At 61.2% G+C, this 20740-nt stretch overlaps 1 protein-coding gene across 1 annotated transcript in view; it reads right to left on the bottom strand.

The window, feature by feature from the left end:
• Window positions 1-115: 115 nt before the first annotated feature.
• The window catches only part of DLEC1 (DLEC1 cilia and flagella associated protein), a 41547-nt gene continuing 20922 nt past the window's right edge, over window positions 116-20740 (bottom strand). The window contains exons 13-37 of the mRNA XM_004614624.2: window positions 19767-19959; window positions 19139-19197; window positions 18322-18490; window positions 17878-17971; window positions 17558-17688; window positions 17311-17469; window positions 15349-15488; window positions 12449-12602; window positions 11924-12034; window positions 11170-11300; window positions 10597-10788; window positions 9669-9739; window positions 8224-8375; window positions 5972-6090; window positions 5597-5667; window positions 4208-4404; window positions 4002-4118; window positions 3788-3913; window positions 3613-3707; window positions 3343-3421; window positions 2996-3175; window positions 1345-1506; window positions 785-938; window positions 489-612; window positions 116-407 (exon numbers count right to left, since the gene is read on the bottom strand). Of these exons, the coding sequence (XP_004614681.2) occupies window positions 284-407; window positions 489-612; window positions 785-938; window positions 1345-1506; window positions 2996-3175; window positions 3343-3421; window positions 3613-3707; window positions 3788-3913; window positions 4002-4118; window positions 4208-4404; window positions 5597-5667; window positions 5972-6090; window positions 8224-8375; window positions 9669-9739; window positions 10597-10788; window positions 11170-11300; window positions 11924-12034; window positions 12449-12602; window positions 15349-15488; window positions 17311-17469; window positions 17558-17688; window positions 17878-17971; window positions 18322-18490; window positions 19139-19197; window positions 19767-19959 (3304 nt within the window). The 3' untranslated portion in view covers window positions 116-283. The remainder of the gene's footprint in view (window positions 408-488; window positions 613-784; window positions 939-1344; window positions 1507-2995; window positions 3176-3342; window positions 3422-3612; window positions 3708-3787; window positions 3914-4001; window positions 4119-4207; window positions 4405-5596; window positions 5668-5971; window positions 6091-8223; window positions 8376-9668; window positions 9740-10596; window positions 10789-11169; window positions 11301-11923; window positions 12035-12448; window positions 12603-15348; window positions 15489-17310; window positions 17470-17557; window positions 17689-17877; window positions 17972-18321; window positions 18491-19138; window positions 19198-19766; window positions 19960-20740) is intronic.

The following is a 20740-nucleotide window of genomic DNA, read 5'->3' as shown; positions in this document are numbered from 1 at the left end:
TCTTTCCACCGTGCAGTGCGGGTAACAGTTGAGGGGGAGGCATACCTGGCAGTGCTCAGGGGATCCCCGTGGGGGTGCCAGGACTCAAACTGGGCCGGCCACGTGCAAAGCAGGCTGTACTGTATCTCTCCAGCTTGGGGTGGGGGCGATTTCGGACTGCCCGGGTCTCCCTGAGTGGGTGGCTTGGCCCGGGAGCCGTGCCCACCCCAGGGCCCGGGCAGAGGACCCCCATCAGTGCCGCCCGCCAACCTGGGCCCCAGCCGCGCGGATCGCCCAAGGCCCCTCAGGAGCCAGGCAGCGGCTCGTGTTTCTCGTCGTGGGAGCCTTGGCCCCGCACCCGCAGCACACACGGGTCCTCGCCGAGCATGCCTTTCACCAGCAGCGTGCACTCGTACTCTTGCCTCATCCTGCAGGGAGGCAGCGCGGGGTGAGCGGGCTCCGGGGACAGTGCTGGGGGGCAGCTAGGGCCTGGCGGGGCGGGGCTGTACCTGGCAGTGAAGCAAACCTTCAGGACGACGGAGGCGGGGGGCCCGTTGACTTGTCGTGCCTCCAGCAGCCCTCTTTTTGGGGAGACGCTGAAAGCCCCTGGGTCAGCGTCCATCTTCTCCTGGGCTGCAGGAAGGGGAAGGTCACCCGCGGTGGGCAGGTAGCTCCCTGAGGACCCTTCCCCCAACACAGGGACACACATAGGGCAGATTGACCTGCAGGTCACTGGGTGGGGGGCAGAGGGCAGGGCCCAGAGCCATGGACCCATGGACCACACAGTCCCTTCCACCCGACGTACCCTTGAGCACGACCCAGTAGCTCCTGCAGCTGCTCAGGTTCTCCAGGCAGAGCTCCCGGACCTGCCTCTTCTTCACAAAGCAGGTCCCAAAGTCCACCCAGCTGGTGGAGAGCTGCAGCCGGGGCAGAGTCACAGTGGCCTGCAGGGGCACCACCTAGGGGACACAGACAGGCTGCCCAGGAGCACCCCACTATGCTGTGGCCCTTCGTCCCCTCCCCACTGCCGCTCATCCTGCCATCTGAGCCCCCCTGGGCCCTGGGAATCACTGGCCCATGCATCAAGTCCTCCCCTCCCGGCTCTCTCTCTCCCTCCCCCCTCCCAAGCCCGCCCCCCTCTCTCCACAGCCTCCCCCCCAGGGCCTTCAATCTTAGTTTTCCATCTAAGTTGGACTTTGAGTCTAAGTTTCCCTTCCTTCCTGGTTAAAGAGGAGTTCAGGCTCGTGCCTCCTCCACAAAGCCTTCCCCGGTTCCCCAGCCCCTGGATCTGGGCCCTGGATTGGGGTCTCCTTGCCTGGACTCTGGGGCCAAGGGCGGGGGCTCCCCTGGCTCCCAGGGGCTCACCTGCGTGGCCCGGTTGGTGTACTCCAGCAGCAGGTCCCGAGTGAACACCAGCGCCTTCTCCCCGCTCTTGCAGTGCCGGAGGGCCACCCCTGGCGGCAGCTGCTCTGCCGGGAGCTTCTGGTAGGACAGCAGCTCCAGGCTGAGGAGGAAGGACACGTCCACCTGCATACGCACGGGCAAGCCTGTCACCACGGGGCCACGGGGGGGGGGGGGCACTGCCCTCTCCCTCTCCCGAGGGCCCAGCCCCGCCTGGCCAGCGCCCAGCAACTGCCTCCTGCAGGGTGCCCAGCCCCTCACAGGGGCACACTGCCCCCCTGCTCTTTCTGTGGACACAGGCCCGACTCAGCATCTAGTACCAGTGGGCGTGGGGTCCAGCTGGGCCTGCCCTCAGGAGCCGAGTCACAGGGAGGGACAAACATTCACCCTGTCTGTCACCCTCAGGTGGCCAAGCAGGGGCTAGTGCAGGAAAAGTGCTTTCTTTTTTTTTTCTTTTTCTTTTTTTGGGGTCACACCCAGAGATGCACAGGGGTGACTCCTGGCTCTGCACTCAGGAATTACTCCTGGTGGTGCTCGGGGGACCATACAGGATGTTGGGAATCGAACCTGGGTCAGCTGCGTGCAAGGCAAACGCCCTACCTGCTGAGCTATCGCTCTAGCTCCCTTTGTGGTTTCTTTGTGGTTTTTGTCTTTGGTGAGGGGGGGGACACTCCTGGCTCTGCACTCAGAGACCACTCCTTGAGCTGGAACCTGGGTCGGCTGCATGTGGGGCAAAGGCCCTGCCCTCCATATGGCTGCTCTGCCCCCTACAGCCGTGTCTCTAGCCTGAGGACAGTGAGGAGCCTCTGACGGACTTTAAACCAGCAAGGGCAGGGGGGTGGGGGTGGGGGGGCAGCAACACGTAAGTCCAGGTCAGCTCTGCCTCCCTCGGGTCACCCCCGCTGTGGGGAAACACTGCCGCCGAGAACGGCAGAGACAGGGTGTGGGCCCGGGGAGAGGGGCCCCGTCAGGCCTGAGCCCTGGTACCCTGCGGCGTCTGGGAGCCTCCTCACAGCTAAGCCCTGTGACTGGCCCAGGATGTCGGGGACCCCCGTCCCCTCTGAAAAGGGGAGCCAGGGCTAGAGCCATAGCACAGCGGGGAGGGCGTTTGCCTGGCACGCTGCCGACCCGGGTTCGATCCCCATCATCGCCTACAGTCCCCTGAGCAGGTCAGGAATAATTCCTGAAGAGAGCCAGGAATAAGAAGCCCTGAGCATGTCCGGGTGTAGCCCAAAAGCAAATGAGAAAGGGAGCCAGTGCCGGGTGGGTGAGGGTATATCCCCTTGCCCCACGCAGAGCTGCCGGCTACTCACAACTCCGGTTTGGCCACAACCACTCTGGGTCAGAGGACAAGGCTGCTCCCTGACACGCTGGGGGCTGGGGGGGATGGGGAGTCGGGGAGGAGGGCGTCCGGCCCGGCTGGAAGGATGCAGCCAGCCCCGGCTGCCGAGTGCTCAGCTCTGAGATGGGGAGAGGGCCCAGACCTCACTGTGTGTGCCCAGCGGGGCCCGGGGCGGTGTGGGGGGGGCAGCCTGATTGTGTCTGGACGGGCTGTCTGCACCCTCTTGGAACTCCCTCAGGGCGTGGGAGTGGCCCGAGGGCCACAGACACTGACCAGCATATTCTCCCGAGGGCCAAGCTTCTGCCACTCCTGCCGCTGCGAGGCTCTGCGGCGGCCCCTCCCCGCCCCCTGAGACAGGGTGAAGGGCTCGGAGACCGTGAGATGGAAGTGGTAGGGGATCTCCGAGGTGTTGACCAGTTTCAGGTGCTGCGTGGTCACCAGCTCGCTCAGCATCTGGGTGGCCACAGAGGTGGGGAGGCTGGTGGGTGTGTGCCCCCTTCTCCAGCCCTGGGCTCCGGGAGTGGGGGGAGCAGGTGCTGGGGAGGGCACACGGATTGTAAGATCCCCCAGGGGCCCAGGGGACACGAGGTACAGGCTGGCCAGGGGTCCAGGGCACTCACCTCTGAGTCGAGGTCCTGGGGCAGGAGGTCGCTGGCCGCCTGCTGGAACACCAAACCCTGGGCTGGCTCGACACTTAGCCTGGGAGAGAGGACGGTGCTGGTAGGCGGCAGGCGGGGCCCCAGCCAGCCCCCTCCTGCTCCACAGGCCCTGGGCTCCCTTGCCAGCTTTCCCTCTCTCGAGTCCCTGTCTTCTTGCCCCCAGAGCCCTGTCTGGACCCCACCACTGTCCAGGCAGGGGTCCCCCAGAGGGCGTCCAGCAGCCAGACTCACTGCGCGGGCCTCACGAAGCTATGCAGGTCCAGCCTCAGGGGCCCCACGGCAAAGTCCTGGCCTCGCCACCGCTGCCCGGGGAGCTCTATTTCCACCTGCCGAGAACGAGCCAGGTGACGGCTGCTGGGCCTGGGGCAGGGGGGGTGGGGCCCGGGCGGGGCCCAAACAGCCTCACCTCTTCATCCAAGCTCATGAAGCCCAGGGCGAAGCCAGCACACTCCACCTTTTGCGGGTGCCTGGGGTCCAGGACCACGGGGGTGAAGGAGATGTAGATGGTGCTAGAGCCGCCAGCAGGGACCACCTGGCACAGGCAGGGCAGCCTCAGCACCAGCCCAGGCCCTCTGGGGGCCCCCAGCACCTCTCCCCGCACCCCCACCACCCCGGCTCACCGTCTGCAGGGGCCTGATGCTGTAGGGGTAGTCGGAGGCCACCCCCTCGTGCTCCTGCAGGACTACCGAGACCACCTTCGCTGCAGCCCTGTCTCTGGGCTTCCAGCTGCCCTCGTCCTGCCGTCACAGAGATGCTGAGGCTGCCCTGGAGCCTGCTGCCACTTCCGGGCCCGCCTGCCTGCCCACCCGCCCGCTGCCCAGCTCACAGTCTCGGCTTCCTGGCTGATGCCGGACACCATGGAGAGAGCTGGGGACAAGAATACGCTGCTCTCAGGGGTCTCCTGCAGAATCTCGTTCCCATCTTGGTCCCGAAGCGGGAAAGGGGGCCCGTGGAACACCAGCAGGTCCAGAAGCTGGTCCTCCCGACTGTCCGGGATGAAGGTCTGCCAGTCCAGCCGGATGTCTGGGACGTGGAGGAAGGGGGGGAAGGAAGTCACTGCCGAGGGTCTCTGGACCCCGCCTCCCCACCTGCCCCTAGCAGCTGTCTGTTCTCTGCCGATGCAGGGGCCCCAGCTTTCTCACTAAGGCCCTTTGCACAGCGACACCACCGGGTCCCCCTTACTCTGTGGATATCAAGACTAGATCTCCTCATTCACAAGCACGCGTCCTTCCCGGCACCCGGGGCCGCGGTGCAGGGAGTCTCCCCTCCGGGCCTGCCGCCCACCTTCCCCGCTCCCTGCTCTCACTTCCTTGCCTGGCTGGGCAAGGCCAGCGCTGCCCTGTGCATTTCTGTCTGGCCAGGATTCCCAGATACTCACGCCCCATCTCTGCACGCAGAAGGTCCAGCCCAGGACGAGCAGAACTGTCCCTGCTGGACACACAGTCCCCAACTCTGTGTGTGTGTGTGTGTGTGTGTGTGTGTGTGTGTGTGTGTGGTTTTTTGTTGGTTTTGTTTTGGGGCCACACCTGGTGATGCTCAGAGGTTACTCCTGACTCTGCCCTCAGGAATTATGTCTGGCAGTGCTCGGGGTCCATATGGGATGCTGGGGATCCAACCCAGGCTGGCTGCAGCCAAGGCAAGTGACCTACCCGCTGTACTGTAGCCCTAAGGTCCCCAGCTGTCCACAGCCTGAAAGGGGTCTCCGCTCTGCCCCTCCTCACTATTTCCTCCTCTCTCTCCCCCAGTCTCCCCACCCTACCCCCCAGGATTGGGCCTGTCTGCTCTCCCTTTACCTTTTACCACTTCCCTGACAGCCACCTGGCAACGCCCCGCCCCCCACCTCTTCTGTCCACGCTGTCTGGACAGATCCCACCTCCACTCCCAGGGGCCTGCACAGTAGTGAGTCCGATGCCTGCTGTCCCTGCCAGCTCCCCCAAGCCCAAGGGCCCCTTGCAGGCAAGCCTGGGCCCTGGCATCTGTCCCCAGCATGCACAGCCAGTGTCCACCGTGACGCGGGCAATCTCAGCAGAAACCCCACTGCCCACACCCCACTTTCCGCGCAGCACCTGGCGGGCAGCTCAGGCGCCAAGGAATGGGGTCCCCAGCAGGTTCTGTCCCTCAGCAAAGGGACGCAGACACCCAGCACCAAGCCAGCCCTGGGCCCCCAGGCTCCGCATGCCAATGGACACCCCCCGAGCTCCCGTGGGTGGCTCACCGCAGGGGCTGGTGTTGCTGAGGCGGAGCATCCGTGTCACCCTGCTTCCCCCAGACAGCTGGGTGCCGAACCTTGGCGGGGGGCAGCAGGGAAGGTTCAGGGGTCTGCAGCTACCGCCTCACAGGCAGGGTCACAGCAGAGAGTGGGGAGCGGATGGAGGCCTAGGCAGGGATAAGGCCCTGGAGGGGCCTGTCATCTCAGAGTGCCCAGGTCCAGGGCTGGGCGGCCCGTGGCCCAGTGCTGGAGCTGCACTAACTTCTCTGCCCCACCCCAGCCCCCAGGACCCCCACTCCTCCACCCCCGAAGGACAGCCCTGTACTCAAGGGGGTGGGTGAGCAGCTGGGCACGGAGAGCAGAGAAGGGCGCGGCCCAGACCTGATGATGGGCTCCTTCTGCAGCTGCCCGCCGGTGTAGCAGGTGATCCTCTGCGAGCTGATGGGGCAGCCCACCACGGCCAAAGACACCGGGATCACCACGGGCGCCAGCTCGCCCACCTGCCAACACGACAGCCTTCGGTCACTCTTCTCCGTGGCAGCTGCTGTGTTCATGGGGTCCCAGGGCCCTCTGTGCACACACCCACCTCCAGGTAAGACAGGGCCACCACAGGCTGCTGCTCCCAACTGGACTCACACCTGACACTCATCCGTCACCCCAGAGGCCTGGTCCCAACTTCCCTGCCCTCCCGGTCCTCTCTGCTCTCTGCACACACACATCATCCAGTCTGGCCGTCTTTGGCCTCTTATTGCCCTGCTGGCCAGATTATTTCTCTCTCTCTCTCTCTCTCTCTCTCTCTCTCTCTCTCTGTCTGCTTTTTGCGATGCACAGGGGTTACTCCTGGCTCATGCACTCAGGAATTACTCCTGGCGGTGCTCGGAGAACCATATGTGATGCTGGGAATTGAACCCTGGTTGGCCACAAACGCCCTACCTGCTGTGCTATTGCTCCAGCCCCCACTCTCTTTCTTTTTCAATAGGGGCCACTTCTGATGGCTCTCAGGGGACAAGCAGTGCTGGCGATGAAACTCGGGGCCTCGGACAGGGTGGGCATATGCTCTACTACTCGGGTGGTATCCCCCAAGCCTACCTGCCTGTGTTTCTTTTTTAAGTTCTTTTTTGAAGAAAGGTAGAGAAGGAAAGAAGTCAAGGGGGAAGAGACAGAGAAAGCGGGAGCGGAAGCCAAGGGATCCGAGTATGCGGGTGGTATAGAGGAGTGACATAGCTAAATATCCAACCACAGTCGACAACACTGAAAACAAGAGAGGGAGGAAAATCTTTTTTAAAAGAAAAAGATGAATGAAAACAAGGGATCCAAACTTCAACAACCAGACTTAAAAATGTGCCAAATACTATGCAGCCACTGGGAAAAATGAAGTCATGAAATTCGCTTATAAGTGGATGAATATGGAGAGTATCATGCTGAGTGAATTGAGTCAGAAGGAGAGGGACAGACATAAGATGATTGCACTCATTTGTGGGATATATTAAAAAAAACCCATAGTATCAGACTAATACCCAAGGACAGTAGAAACAGGAGCCAGGAGGACTGGTCCATGGTTGGAAGTTTGCCGCACGTTGGAGGGCAGTGTGGGCAAAGAAGGGCCCACTATGATAATGACAGTTGGGAATTATCACTCTGGACAAGAACTGAGTGCTGAAACAAGGTAAAGGGGTATGCATGATACCCTTTCAGTAACAGTATTGCAAACCATCATGCCCAAAATAATGGAGAGAGAGACAGACAGACAGAGAGAGAATATGAAAAGACATTGTGCAAGACCTTCTGAGTATTACCAGGTGTGGCCCAAAAACAAACAAAAGTTTCCCTTTATTGATTGCTACAAATGCTATGCTAGCTTCACACTCAGAGAAGAAAGTGTGTTTGTTCACTGGCCATCAGTGGCCACTCTTCAGATGCCTATTCTGATCCTTTGTACACTTGGGATGTCTTTCCTATGCCATTATGCCATTATTGTCAGCAAAGCGCTCCTGTGTTTTAAGGTGAACATCCCTTTGTCATGTGTGTGTGTGTCACACAGAGAGAGAGAGAGAGAGAGAGAGAGAGAGAGAGAGAGAGAGAGAGAGAGAGAGAGAGAGAGAGAGAGTGAGAGAGAGAGACTCTTATGCCTTAGCATATAAAAATTATTTGGAGCAAATTACCTACCATCACTAGCCTGCCAGGTGGAACAGATTGTCCATGAACTTCAGTGTAACAACTAAACAGCAGTGGACAGTGCACCCACATCTCAACTCTCCACACTCACCCAGAAGCTCCTGGGTGTGAGCTGGTCCCCGCAGCCTGCATGCCCGCAGGGTGGACACAAGGGCACCCATCCACACTGATGAGTGAGCCAACAAGGGAGCGACGGGGAAGTGAGCAGCTCCAGGTCTCGGGGAGGACGTGGCCCCGAGCCCTGACTGTCTCCTGAGGCGGGCACACGGCCCCTCTGATCCCTCAGCCCTGCCCAGGGTGGTCCCAGGCCTGCATCTCCAGGGAAAAGCGTGGAAGGTTCCCCCGGGCATAAGGGACCCTCTGCCTGTGCTGGAGCCCCAGGGTGCTCTGCAGAAGCTGCGACTGTCCCTCACCCTCTGAGGGTAGCTGAGGGCGGTTACCCGCCTGCCTGTCCTTACCTCGCAGGTGAGGCTGTCCCGGTACTCGCCCCACATGTTTGCACAGGCCGTGAGGTGGATTTGGAGCTGCTGGTGGGCCCCCAACACGCCACACGACAGGTGGGGGAAGAAGGCGGCTCCTTTCCCGTGAGACAGCATGGCCTCCATGAAGTCTGGGGCGGGGGAGGAAACAGGACTGAAAAGCCGGGAGTGACAACTGGTCCCCTGGCCCCCAGGGGAGGGAGGCAGGCTCAGTAGGTGTCTGTCTTCTGAGCCACCCTCAGGCCCCTGTCAGACTCAGGCTCTGAACACAAACCCACGCCTGGGAGAAGGCGAGAGTCAGGAGAACCTTGTTAGAACAAGACCCTGAGGGGGTCTCGGGTCCTGTCCCCTCTCTGGTGGCCGCAGGCCTGTATCAGTCATGTCAAATCCTGCTTTGGTCGTGGCCTGAGTGCAGTAACCACCATCCATACCCCCTCCCACCACCCGGCCCTCAGGAGGGCTCACCCACAGACTCAGAGACTCGCACAGACTCTCACCCAGAGACTCTCACCCAGAGACTCTCACCCAGAGACTCTTACCCAGAGACTCTCACCCAGACTTTTACCCAGAGACTCACCCAGAGACTCTCACCCAGACTCTTACCCAGAGACTCACCCAGAGACTCTCACAGAGACTCTCACCCAGACTCTTACCCACAGACTCACCCAGAGACTCTCACAGAGACTCTCACCCAGACTCCTACCCAGAGACTCTCACACAGAGACTCTTACTCACAAACTCTCACCCGGAGACTCTCACACAGACTCACCCAGACTCTCACCCAGAGACTCTTACCCAGAGACTCTCACCCAGACTTTTACCCAGAGACTCACCCAGAGACTCTCACCCAGACTCTTACCCAGAGACTCACCCAGAGACTCTCACAGAGACTCTCACCCAGACTCTTACCCACAGACTCACCCAGAGACTCTCACAGAGACTCTCACCCAGACTCCTACCCAGAGACTCTCACACAGAGACTCTTACTCACAAACTCTCACCCGGAGACTCTCACACAGACTCACCCAGACTCTCACCCAGAGACTCTCACCCAGAGACTCTTACCCAGAGACTCTCACCCAGACTTTTACCCAGAGACTCACCCAGAGACTCTCACCCAGACTCTTACCCACAGACTCACCCAGAGACTCTCACAGAGACTCTCAGAGACTCTCACCCAGACTCCTACCCAGAGACTCTCACACAGAGACTCTTACTCACAAACTCTCACCTGGAGACTCTCACACAGACTCACCCAGACTCTTACCCAGAGATTCTCACCCACAGAATCTCACCCAGACTCATCCAGACTCTCACCCACAGAGCTCACTCAGAGACTCTCAACCCAGACTCCCATCTAGAGACCACACAGAGACTCTCACCCAGAGACTCTCACCCATAGTCTCTCACCCAGAGACTCTCACCCATAGACTCTCGCTTGTCCAGGAGCGTGCGGATCCGAGGCATCTTCAGCAAGGTAGGGGGCAAGTCAGGGCTTTAGAAGACAGGGCAGAGAAATGGCACTGAGCAGCCCGAGTCCTTCAGCGGCCCGGCCACCTCCCTGAGGAGCCAGCAACCCCCAGGCACACAGCGGAAGGAGGCAGCCCAGGGTCTTCTCTGCCTCTGCCTCTGGTCCTTGTTCCCTCTGCACCCTTGCCACCCCGCCCCCAAAGTGTCCTAGCAGTGGGTGCCCAGGGACGGTCTCTCAAAGTCCACAGGCTCTGTGCCCCGCTGAGCCCTGGAGGCAAAGCCAGCCTGGGCTCCCCGTCACCTGGGCAGCTTCTGCGACAGACAGGCCCCAACATCCAGCCAGCGGACAGAGCCTGGGCTTTTGTGCAGAGGGACCACGGGTGGCTCCCACGTGTGGAAGCTTTTGTCAGCCTCTCCGCCTGATCGGCAGCGGCGCTCTGGGAAAATGCCGGTGGCTCCGGGAAAGACACCCTCACTGGGCTGCTTTCAGCATCGAACAGTGCCTGCGCCCCTACCAGTGTCTCTCTGAGGGGGGTCGGGCTGCCTCCAGCACCCAGGACCCTGCCCACAGCCAAGGATGCGTGAGCAGAGGCCTCCACGGGGGAGCTCGACCCTCCTCTCCTCCCACTGTGTCCAACACCCTGGGCTCGGCCCCCGCCCCGGCAGGCATGGGCCGCACTCCGCAGCTCTCTCAGACACCCCCTCCACCTCATGGGCCCGTGGGGAAGCGGGCGAGGGAGGCGGCGGGAGCCTCTTCCCTCTGTGTGCTCTGCCCACCCCCCTGTCCTCACACCAGTCTGCTGCTGCCCCCCAGTGGCGCCCAGCACAGGACACTGGACACAGCCCGCCCACCCACCCACCCGTGCAAGGCTCCAGGCTTACGGGCTGCGCTTTTGGCTCAGGATGTCGGGGGGGCTCTCAAAGTGCTTGAAGTGGAGGGTGAACGTGGTCTCGATGGGCGAAAGGTTGGTCAGGACGAGCTGGCGGCTCACGCAGGTCCTCAGTGGCACGGCCGAGCCGAAGTCCAGATGCAGCACCTCCGGGGAGCCCGGCCACGACTCTGGGATGGAAACCCTGGCCCCGGGCCCGGGATTCGGGGTCACCCAGGCCTGCTGGGCCCTGCCCAGTGAGCCCCCTGGGGCAGTGCTGCCCGAGCTGCCCGGGAACTGGCTTCCTCCTCCTCAGACTCCCTCCGCGCTGAGCGGCCACGCCACCCTTTCTGTCCATCCCTCCCGCCCCACACCTGGAAGGGCCTCGAGCTCCCCACGACCTCCCCTGTCAGAGGCAGACGGGCCTGGCTGGCGGGGGCGCGGAGGGGGGCCTCCCTGGCAGCGGCGTCCAGCTCAGGGTGCTGTGGTGTGCGCAGGAGCCTGTGCTGCAGGGGAGTGCTGGCAGCTTGGCCGACCCGTGCCAGCTGGGGGCCAGAGGCGGGGAAGGACCTGTCCTCCACCTCACCTGCTCTCACAGTCCTCTGCAGAGATGCCGATGGTCACCCGCAGCCCCTGGGGTTTCCCCGAAAGGCCCAGGACCAGCGGCTTCTCCATGCCGGACACGTAACAGGGAAGGGCAAGGTCCGTCAGCTCTTCCTACAAGAGAGCCAGGGGCGGGGGCAGGGGGGATGTGGACACAGGCGGGCGCCAGAGGGAGGCTGCCTGTGACTCTGGGCAGTGTGGAAGGGCCGCCCTGTCCCTCCAGAGGACCACTGTCCTGGGGACAGCCTGTCTGCAGGGAGCCCGGCCTTTCCACGGAGGCACCGGGCTGGAGGTCCCCAGCTGGGCCTCTGGAGAAGCAGCACCATGGACCGACCCTCCCGAGGCAGGTGCCCACCTGCCCGCCTCTCTAGAGCAGGGCCCAGCTGGGGGAGGAAGCCTGCTGGCCCGCGTCTATGTGGAGAGCGCCTCTTCCCAGGGCGGAGCCCGGGGCCAGCACCAGGCCAGCCCCAGCAGGAGCCTGCTCTGGCCTGGAGGGCTGTCCCTGGGAGGTCCCGGGTGGGCAGGCTCTCTGGGAAACCCACCCAGTAGCCCCCGAGGCCGTGGACAACGGGACAAGGAAGGGCTAAGATGCCGTGGCTCGGGGGTCTGGGGATGCATGTGGGTCTCTTCCCTGTGTTCCCAAGGGCAGGCCCGAGCCCAGCGGCAGGAACCCGCTCCCCACCCAGGACCAGGAGCGGATCCCCTCTAGGCCCTCAGCCCGCCTCGCCCCCACCCACCTGCGTGAGAGCGGTCAGCTCCAGCTGCAGCTGGCACACCTCGTTGGGGCTCAGAATGCCCTGGCTGGGGGAGATTCTAGCTCTGCAGAAGCTGGCCTGGTTCCCCAGGAGCTGACAGAGAAGAAGTGGGCCTGTGGGCAGGTGCTGGGCGCCAGCAAGCCTGGGGCCCAGACAGCGCCCAGCACCGCCAGTGCTCTGCTCCGGGTGGGCAGATAGGCGGGGTGGGCGGGCAGGGCTGGCACAACTGCCCCCCGCGCCTGCCATCCCCAGAGGGCCCCCAGCCCAGAGGGGGCTGTTTTGTGCTAAGCCAGCTGCCCCGGGAGGATGTGGTCGGGGCAGAGGGCAGCAGCCTTGGACACATGGGACGTGGCCATCTCCCAACCCTGAGAGTGAAGGTCTCGGTCAGCCATGGGGCAGGGCCCCACCTGGGCTCCCCAGAAACTCCTAGGCAGGAACTGGAATTCCCTGAAGAAGGGGCCAAGGCAAAGGCAGTCCAGACACTCCCCTCCCTCGGGGCTCCCTCACCACGTCCCAGTGGAACTGGGTGGGCAGGAGCGTGCCGTTGACCAGGGTCACGGTGGCCTCTGCAGGCACACCCACGTACAGGTCGTGTAACTCCACGTGGCTGCTCTGCAGGTACACGAAGGGCTCCTGGACCTCGGCGTACACGGGCAGGTAGCTGGCGGGCAGGGAGGAGGCGGCTACTGAGCAGCCGAGGGGAAGGAAGACCGTCCCTACCTGCAGGAGGCCGGTCAATACAGCCGGCTCCAAGAAACTGGAATTTTAGAACCCACTAGAACTGAGGATAAAGTTTAGTGATTTTTACTGGCCACAAAACTAACATTAAAAAAAAAAGAAGAGGGGCTGGAGTAATAGCACAGCGGGTAGGGCATTTGCCTTGCACGCGGCTGACCCGGGTTCGATTCCCAGCATCCCATATGGTCCCTTGAGCATCGCCAGGAGTGATTCCTGAGTGCAGAGCCAGGAGTAACCCCTGTGCATCGCCAGGTGTGACCCAAAAAGCAAAAAAAAAAAAAAAAAAAAGAAGAAGAAGAAGAAATCACAGGGAGCTCCAGAGACAGAACAGGGATTCAGGCATATGCCCTGTAGGTGACCGACCCAGTCTGGCCGCTGACACCACATGGTCCCCCCACCCTGCACTGCCAGCTGCAGTCCTGGAGGCCTCCAAGCACCACGGGAGGCCGAGGGGGCTGGGGAACCACAGGACATGAGTAGCACCATGGCCTCGCATCACGCCCCCATCCCAGAGGGCCCATGACTACCAGGAGTGGTCCCCCGCTCCCTGAGCACTGCTTGGGGGACACCCCACCCAACAGAAACCAGCCACAGATGGGGGAGATGACATAGAAAGGTTAAGAAAAAAAGAGCATCAGGGGTGGCACCGGCCCCTCCTGCCACCGAGATGTGACCCCGGGGGCCGCACGCATATGTGGCCTCTCTGCAGCTGCACGAGAGTGAATCCAGACCCAGCTAAACTACTTTCGGCATGGGCAGCTCCTCGCAGAATGTCTCCAGCCTGAGAACTAAGCCGCGGCCCCATGCCCGCCCAGGAGGGGTAAGGTATTTCTCTCTCTGCCTCTTCCTTGCCGGGGGTGAAGGGTGTGGTGACCGCCATATTATGACAACCACAGATGGGGTTTCCAAGCTTGCAATGATCCAATATCTGGAAGAAATCTCCCTGGACTTAGTTGTTAAAGTACAGAAATTCAAAACCGCTCGGCTTTGGAAGCTTCATTTCTCTTCATAACAGGTCTGACTTTAGTGGGGTACTCCTAACAATAATAGTGAGGTTTGTGTTGAAATATTGAATGTAACCAAGGTAAACAGAAAGTAAAGTGAAACTTATCATTTACAAGGTGTGGGGGGGCCGGGATGGAAGGTGTACTGTGTGGGTTTTTTTTTTTTGGTGGTGGTGGGATATGGTCACTGGTGAAGGGATGGTTGTTTCAGCATTGTATAACTGAGACTTAAGCCTGAAAGCATTGTAATTTTCCACATGGTGATTCAATAAAATAAAATTCTTATTAAAAAAAAACTTTTATCCTTCAATTTTTGAATAAATACATATATCACTCAAAATAAAAAAAAAGAAAAAAGAGCATCAAATGATTTTTAAAAAGAAAATAGGGGCTGGAGCAATTTCACAGTGGGTAGGGTGTTTGCCTTGCACGCGGCCGACCTGACTATATGGGATCCTGGGTTCGATTCCCAGCATCCCATATGGTTCCCCGAGCACCGCCAGGAGTAATTCCTGAGTGCAGAGCCAGGAGTAACCCCTGAGCATTATTATTGCTAGGTGTAACTCAAAAAGCAAAAAAAAAAAAAAAGGAAATAGAAACACAAGCAGAATGACTGTAAAATATATAGTCCAAATGTATACACAGTACGTGGCCATGTGCCCCTCACACCTCCCCCCCTAAGGTTAAGAAATAAAGCATTATCCCCAGACAACATAAGAACAGGACATCGGGACTGGAGGAGAAACCAAAGAGGTTGAACACATTCCTTGCAGGCTTGAGGCCCTGAGTTCGATTCCTGGCACTGCATAAAGCAGCACCCCCACCCCTTAGCACTACCAGGACGGTGCTAGTGCCTCCCCAGTACTGCTGAGCCTGAACACTCAACATCAGGCCCATAATGCCCGACCAAGTGTCTCTCCAGGGAAGGTCGCTGGACCCCTAAGCCCCATCCAGAGGGCCCGTCCCCCAACAGAAGGAAAAGGACACGATGCTTCAAACCCCTTCGGGAAAGAACAGGGAGAAGGGGCTGAGACCACGTCTGTGGTGATTCGAGAATCAGCAAAGGGAAGCGATGGGCCCATGAGGCTCCTGATGCTCTTGTCATTTTGTATGTATGTGACATTTCATGTTGTGTAAGGAGGAGAAGGAAGGAAGGATGGGAGGAGGGAAGAAACAACACAAACAGCCTGAGACACTCCTGGGGGTCCCTAATGACCAAGGCATGGCTCGGTTAATGCACCAAGTGGAGGATGGGGGGATTTGGTGGTGAGTGTGATCCGGAACCACAGGCCTTGAAGAGACTTGAGACTGTATCCCTAAAACATACTGTGTGTTAACAAATGCATCCCAGTAACACAGGGGAGCAGACCCACAGCGACATTTCTGTGTCTGTGCCCCAGCTATTGACTGTGACAATTATCCAGCGACGAGTGTCCCTCCAACCCAGTTCTGAGCCTGTCGGGGGTCTTGGATGACCAGGAAGCCTGCCGCGTGCTTGTCTATGGCCCTTTCCTGCCCGCTGGCAACACTCCTAGCCAAAGGCCCGCAAGAAGCCACCTGCTTCTACATTGCCTACAAATGACCTGGCATGACTCCGTGGGTCGATGATGGTCACACAACAGGGGTGCGCATCACCAGTGTGAAGGGTGTCCCCTGGGCCCTCACCTCCAGACACCGCTGTCCACCTCCAGCTCTAGGACCGTCTGTAGCCGCTGGCAGCTCAGCGCCTCCAAGGTGATCTGCACGCTGCAGTCACCCAGAGGTGGCACCAGACCGCTGCAGGGCTCGATGCAGAAGGGGGACGCCTGCTGGGGAGGACAGTCAGAGAAGGACACAACCAGGCTACTGCCCCTTCCTCCCCCACCCCACAGCTGGCTCTGCCCCCCAACTTTCAAAGAGCCACGTAGGAGGTAGGAGGAGACAGTCATGTGGGATTAAGTCTTGGGATTAAGGGGACCAAAGCTGGTGAATGGGGGAATTTCCTGGGGACAGATGCCAGCACTCCCCAAGTGGTCTGCATGCCCTTCTCAGGGGCCATGGAACAGTCACTGGTGGCATTAAAGGAAGTGGCCAGGGCCATGGCAAAAAGGACATGCCATGCATGCACGCATGACACAAGTTTTGCATGCAGGAAGCCTGGGTGAATTCAATCCTTGGAACTGCATTGTCCTTTGAGCACTGCCCCGTGTGGTCCCCAAACAAAAGGAAAAAAAAACCCAATAAAGCAAACTTCCAAGTGAAGCAAGCTCCACCAGAAAGTGGAAGGAGAAAGTTTTCCATCTGTTATAGTTTTAACCCCTCACCCACCCATCTCCTCCACAGTCCATCCTGTCAAGACGGGATCTCAGGGGCTCACCGGGCACAGGGGCTACAAGGTGGCATCCTGGGTTGGGTCTGTGCTGAGGTTGGGTTCCTGCACCTAACAAACCCCGAAGTGCAACATATATATATATATATATATATATATATATATACATATATATATATATATATACTTTTGAGAACTCAAAAGAACACAGTGCAGACTGCTGGAGAGAGCAGTAGAATGGCCAGACTCAGTAAGGAAAGGGCGCCCCTCTGCTCAGGGGGAAATGCGGAGAGGGAGACTCTGGGGACCAGGGAGCCATTCGAGCCCGCTGTCCATGGGCTGAGGGATTCCAGGGGACACCCTGACCCTTCTGGCTTCACCCATGCACTCGGCTGGGGTCCAGAGTGGCCACCCCCTGCCCTGGAGGAGCTTGAAGGAGCCAGGGCTGGGCCTGGGGTATGGGGAGAAGCAGGTGGGCGTGGGGGTGGTGTGCAGGACAGCAGGGACACTTTAGCCCTTGGTTTCAGAGGTGCCAGATTCTGCTGAGGCCTTGGCAACCCACTGCCAACACCCTAGTGGGTATGCCAGAGAGTGCCCAGCTAGGGCACAGCGTAGGGCTTTGGGGTGGGGTGGGGGGCAAGGGAGAGACCTGAGGAAGGGAATGTGTAGACCGAGTAGCTAGGAATCCGTGTGAGGTTTTGAGGGCCTTTCCTCTGCTTCCGCCCTGGTGCAGGGAAAGGCAGTGGCGGGTGAGCAGGACGCCCCCCACCCCCACCCCACAAAGCAGTGGGAGGGTGGGGCGGGTCCCCAGGCAGACCAGGGCTGAGTCCCACACCGGGGCAGCTCCCTCCTAAGGAGCTATAGTGCGGGAAGGTGGCGGGGAGGTGCCCATCCTGCCGATGCTGATACAGCTAACTGGCCACTTCCTGTGATGCGATCAGCGCGGGAGAGAAGCCTGGGTCCCGCACCCGGCCTCCAGCGCCCTCTGGCGGCAGGGACGCAGATCGCGGGCAGGGCTGGGGACCAGCCGGCCCTTCTCTGGGGAGGTTTAGCGGCTTCCTCCAGGCTCCCCCTTCCCGCGGCGCTTCCTGTGCCGGCTGCTCTAACAGAGGGAGAGGCCCGTGTCCCGATCCTGCCTCCCATGGCAGAGAAAGGGGCATGGAAGCCGAGGACCACCCCGCCCCAGCTGCCTCCAGTGGAGAGTGCTGGGAAACCAAAGGTCCCAGCGGGCTTTTCCTCCACCTGAGGGCGCCAGCGAGTTTCAGGGTCTCGGGGACCCGGTGGGGACAAGGGTGGGGAAGTGGGGGGGTGCAACTCACGGCCTCGCCCCTCTCCTCCAGGCAGAGGGGGCTCTCGCGCAGCTGCCACACGGCGGGGAGCTGGCTGATGTTCTGCAGGCAGATGGTGCTGCTGACCTTCTGTCCAAGCCGCAGCAGGCCCAGCTGCAGGGCTGCGGTGTTGATGACCAGCGCAGGTCCCTAAGGCACCCGGTGGTCTGTCACCCAGCCGCCCAGGGAGCTGGCTCGGGCCTTCCCCGCGGCCACCCGCCCCCCATCCCAGCGGCACCTTGAAGGCCGCCTCAATGTGTAACATCACGGGCCAGGGGGAGTTTCTGATTTCACACGGCAGGTCCTCGCTCATGGGCCCGGGGACACCCCCGGTGACGTTCAGCTCGAAACACTCCACCTCGCTGGGCTCTGGGGAAAGGGGAGAACCGAATCGCGAGGGGCAGGGGAGGAAGAGGGCCTCGGGGCACCCTGCTGGCTGGCCTGGGAGATGGGGAGCTGACCCCAGGAGAGCGTGAATCTCCACCCCCCTGCCACAGATGCCTCCTCCCTGGGCCCAGCCCCCCTGCAGGTCCCCCGATGGCAGGGGCGAGGTGGCACCTATGGTCCCTGTGCAGGGCTCCACTTCCACAATGTGGCAGTCGGAGATCTTGCCCCAGACGTAGCTGATGGGCGACTTGCTATTGTTCCACATCTGAAAGACACCCCAGCCGGGCTCCTGGGGTCCTGCCTTGCCTGCCGGTGGCACCCACAAGGGCCTGGGCGGCTCCCCCAAGGCAGGCCCCCAAGCCCACCTGACAGACCACCCCACTCCATAGACTTTGGGGCTCCTGTTCCGCCACAAATCTACAAACACCAGGAAAGGCTGCTGGCCACTGGCTGTCTTCAGAGATGCCAGGAGGCTGCCCAGATGGCTTGCTGGCTCCCCCAAGTCAGGCTCTGGGCCCCAGGGGCAGCTGGCCTTCTCCGCTGGGACTGCCCCCTACCATGTCCAACTCCCCCTCCACCCGCCTACACACATCCCAAGCCGAGGACTGACCTCACCTTAAAGTCTCTCTTCACCGTGCTGCCGATGTAGTTCTCCCCGGGGAGGAGGATGGCGTAGGGGTCTAGGAGCACCTGGAACGGCTCCACGGTGCCCTTCACCTCCACCTCCAGGATGATCCTGTCTTCCAGCGAGTAGGAGAGCTCCTTCGTGCTTTCTGTGTCTGAGCTGAACAGTTGTCCGTGTGAGCAAGAAGCTGCCAGGGCCCGGGAGCCTGGCCTTGGCCTTGGCCCCGAATCTTGGCTCTTTTTGTTTTGTTTTGTTTTGGGGTCACACCCAGCGATGCTCAGGAATTACTCCTGGCAGTGCTCAGGGAACCAAATGGGATGCCAAGGATCGAACCCGGGGCGGCCGGGTGGAAGGCGAGCGCGCCACCCACTGTACTAACACTCCAACCCAAGAGCTTGGCTCTTGTGGAAAGGGCTGCCTACCCAGTCCCAGGGCCCCCTCCAGGGCAGAGGCCAGCGTCTGGACACAGACGTGAATGCCCATGGCTATGACAGTGGGGAAGAGGCACCCCCCCCTCCTGGCCCCCAGGAACCGTGTAGCCCGAGGCCTCCCCATCCTGGGATGTCACCGAGGCGGGCCAGTGTCCCCTCCATACCCAGCACTGCTGGTGCACTCAGGGCAGGGTCTGCAAATGCCTGGGCTGAGGAGGAAGGGACACCTTCCTTTGCCACCCACCACCACCCAGAGGCCCCCACGAGGGGTGATGTGTGGTCACCACAGCCCCCAAGGCTGAGTCCACGTTAGCCCTGGGCACCAGGTCTGAGGGTCCCCCTCGTCCTGCCCCTCTGGGGGCCTGTCCCCGCTCACCTCACGGGCTCGGGGATCTCCTCGAGCACCAGATGCATCACGCTGTGGAACGGCCTCAGCTGCAGCGCGACGGTGCCTGCGTGAGCTGGAGGGCACGAGGCCACCGGAGCCTCCCGCTGCCCCCGCCTCCCCAGCAGGCAGAGAAAGAATGGCAGCGCCCACCAGGACAGGGGCAGGGGGGCTGGGGGGAGGACCTCTAGGCTCCGACGCTGCCCACTGCAGTGGCCACTGCACGTCCAAAGCTCCACGCTCCCAGGATGGATGAGAGGTGCGAGCTAGGTGGGGCCGGGCCAGTCGTGCCAGGTGCCCTGAGCAGTGTCACACCTGCCCACAACAGGGGCCACTGTAGGGGGAGCCGAACTGACCTCTCCTCCCCTCGGAACTCGCCCCCACACACTCTCCTTAGGGGTCTGCCATGAGCCGGGCCGGGCATGGGGGTGCTTCTCATAGCAGCACTAGGGGAGACCCCTCTAGCTGAGAAAACACGCCACAGACAATGTGTGTGGGGGGTCAGGACCAGGAAAGAGGGAGTGGCTTTGTCTGGGGAGTGACGGGGGAGGAGCTAGGGGGGTCACCAGAGCATGTGGTGGGAGGGAGCGCCACCACCCCATCGACGGGACCCTTTGACCTCATGAGGAGCAAAGGTCAGGATGAACTCGTGGTCCTCTTGCGCTCTGAAGACGCCCCTGTGGGGCGTGATGGAGAAGGCCGTGTCCCTGTCGGGGATGCACTTGACGGCGGCCGGGCTGTACGCCTCTCCGGGCAGCAGTGCCTGCAGGTTGGGCTTCAGGATCTGCCAGTGGAAAGGCAGCTCCACGTGCCTGTGGGCAAGCCAGGCGGTCAGCCCTGTCCTGCCGGGCCAGGCCCTCCCACACCATGCCTGGCTGGGCTCGGGCACGAAGAAGTGACCAGCGGAGTCGTTCCCCATGGGAACCTGGGAGTCAGGGCACAGAGCAGCAGTGGCAGCTCAAGGAGTCCCGAGAGGTAGATGCTAGCGGGTCAGTGGCTAGGGGGACCTGTGCTCCATGCATGCAACTGTGGGCACCCCTCAGCCCCCCAGCCTCCTGCCGAGAGGGCCCAGGTCAGTTGCCTGCAGTGTCTCCCACTGGAGGGCCACTGCACTGGCCACCCTGCCCTCTGCTCCCCACCTCGGGTCCCCCGGACGGCCCTGTCCAGGAGGATGTGGGGCCCCGGTCATCCGGGGCAGCAGTGACAAGTGCCCACAGGGGAGGGCAGCCGATGACCACCACTGCCCAGGCGGCAGGAGTCTTGAGGGTCTGGAGTCACTGGGCTGCCCGCTTCGAGGTTCCCTGAAGACTGTCGGGGGTGGGGTGGGGTGCTCAGAGGATGCAGGGACAGAAAGAGCCCGTATGCGAAAGCCCAGGCCAAGGCCAAGGCCATTGTGTGCCTGGGAAATAGCTCCTGAGGCAGGCAGGGTGGGACAGCTTGTGTCCAGTACCACAGTCCGTGGGATGGGGGCCTTGTGTCCAGGACAGGGTGGCTACGGAGAGGGAGAGAGCCTGACCCTGAGGTCAGCAGCGCTCACTGACTTCAGGCTCAACAGCTGCCTGCATTACTGGGCAGACGGTGCAAGTCCGGAAC

Source organism: Sorex araneus, chromosome 4 (genome assembly GCF_027595985.1).
Source record: "Sorex araneus isolate mSorAra2 chromosome 4, mSorAra2.pri, whole genome shotgun sequence".
NCBI lineage: Eukaryota > Metazoa > Chordata > Mammalia > Eulipotyphla > Soricidae > Sorex > Sorex araneus.
Note: the sequence above shows the minus strand (reverse complement) of the source record. Positions and strands in the feature narration are given on the sequence as shown.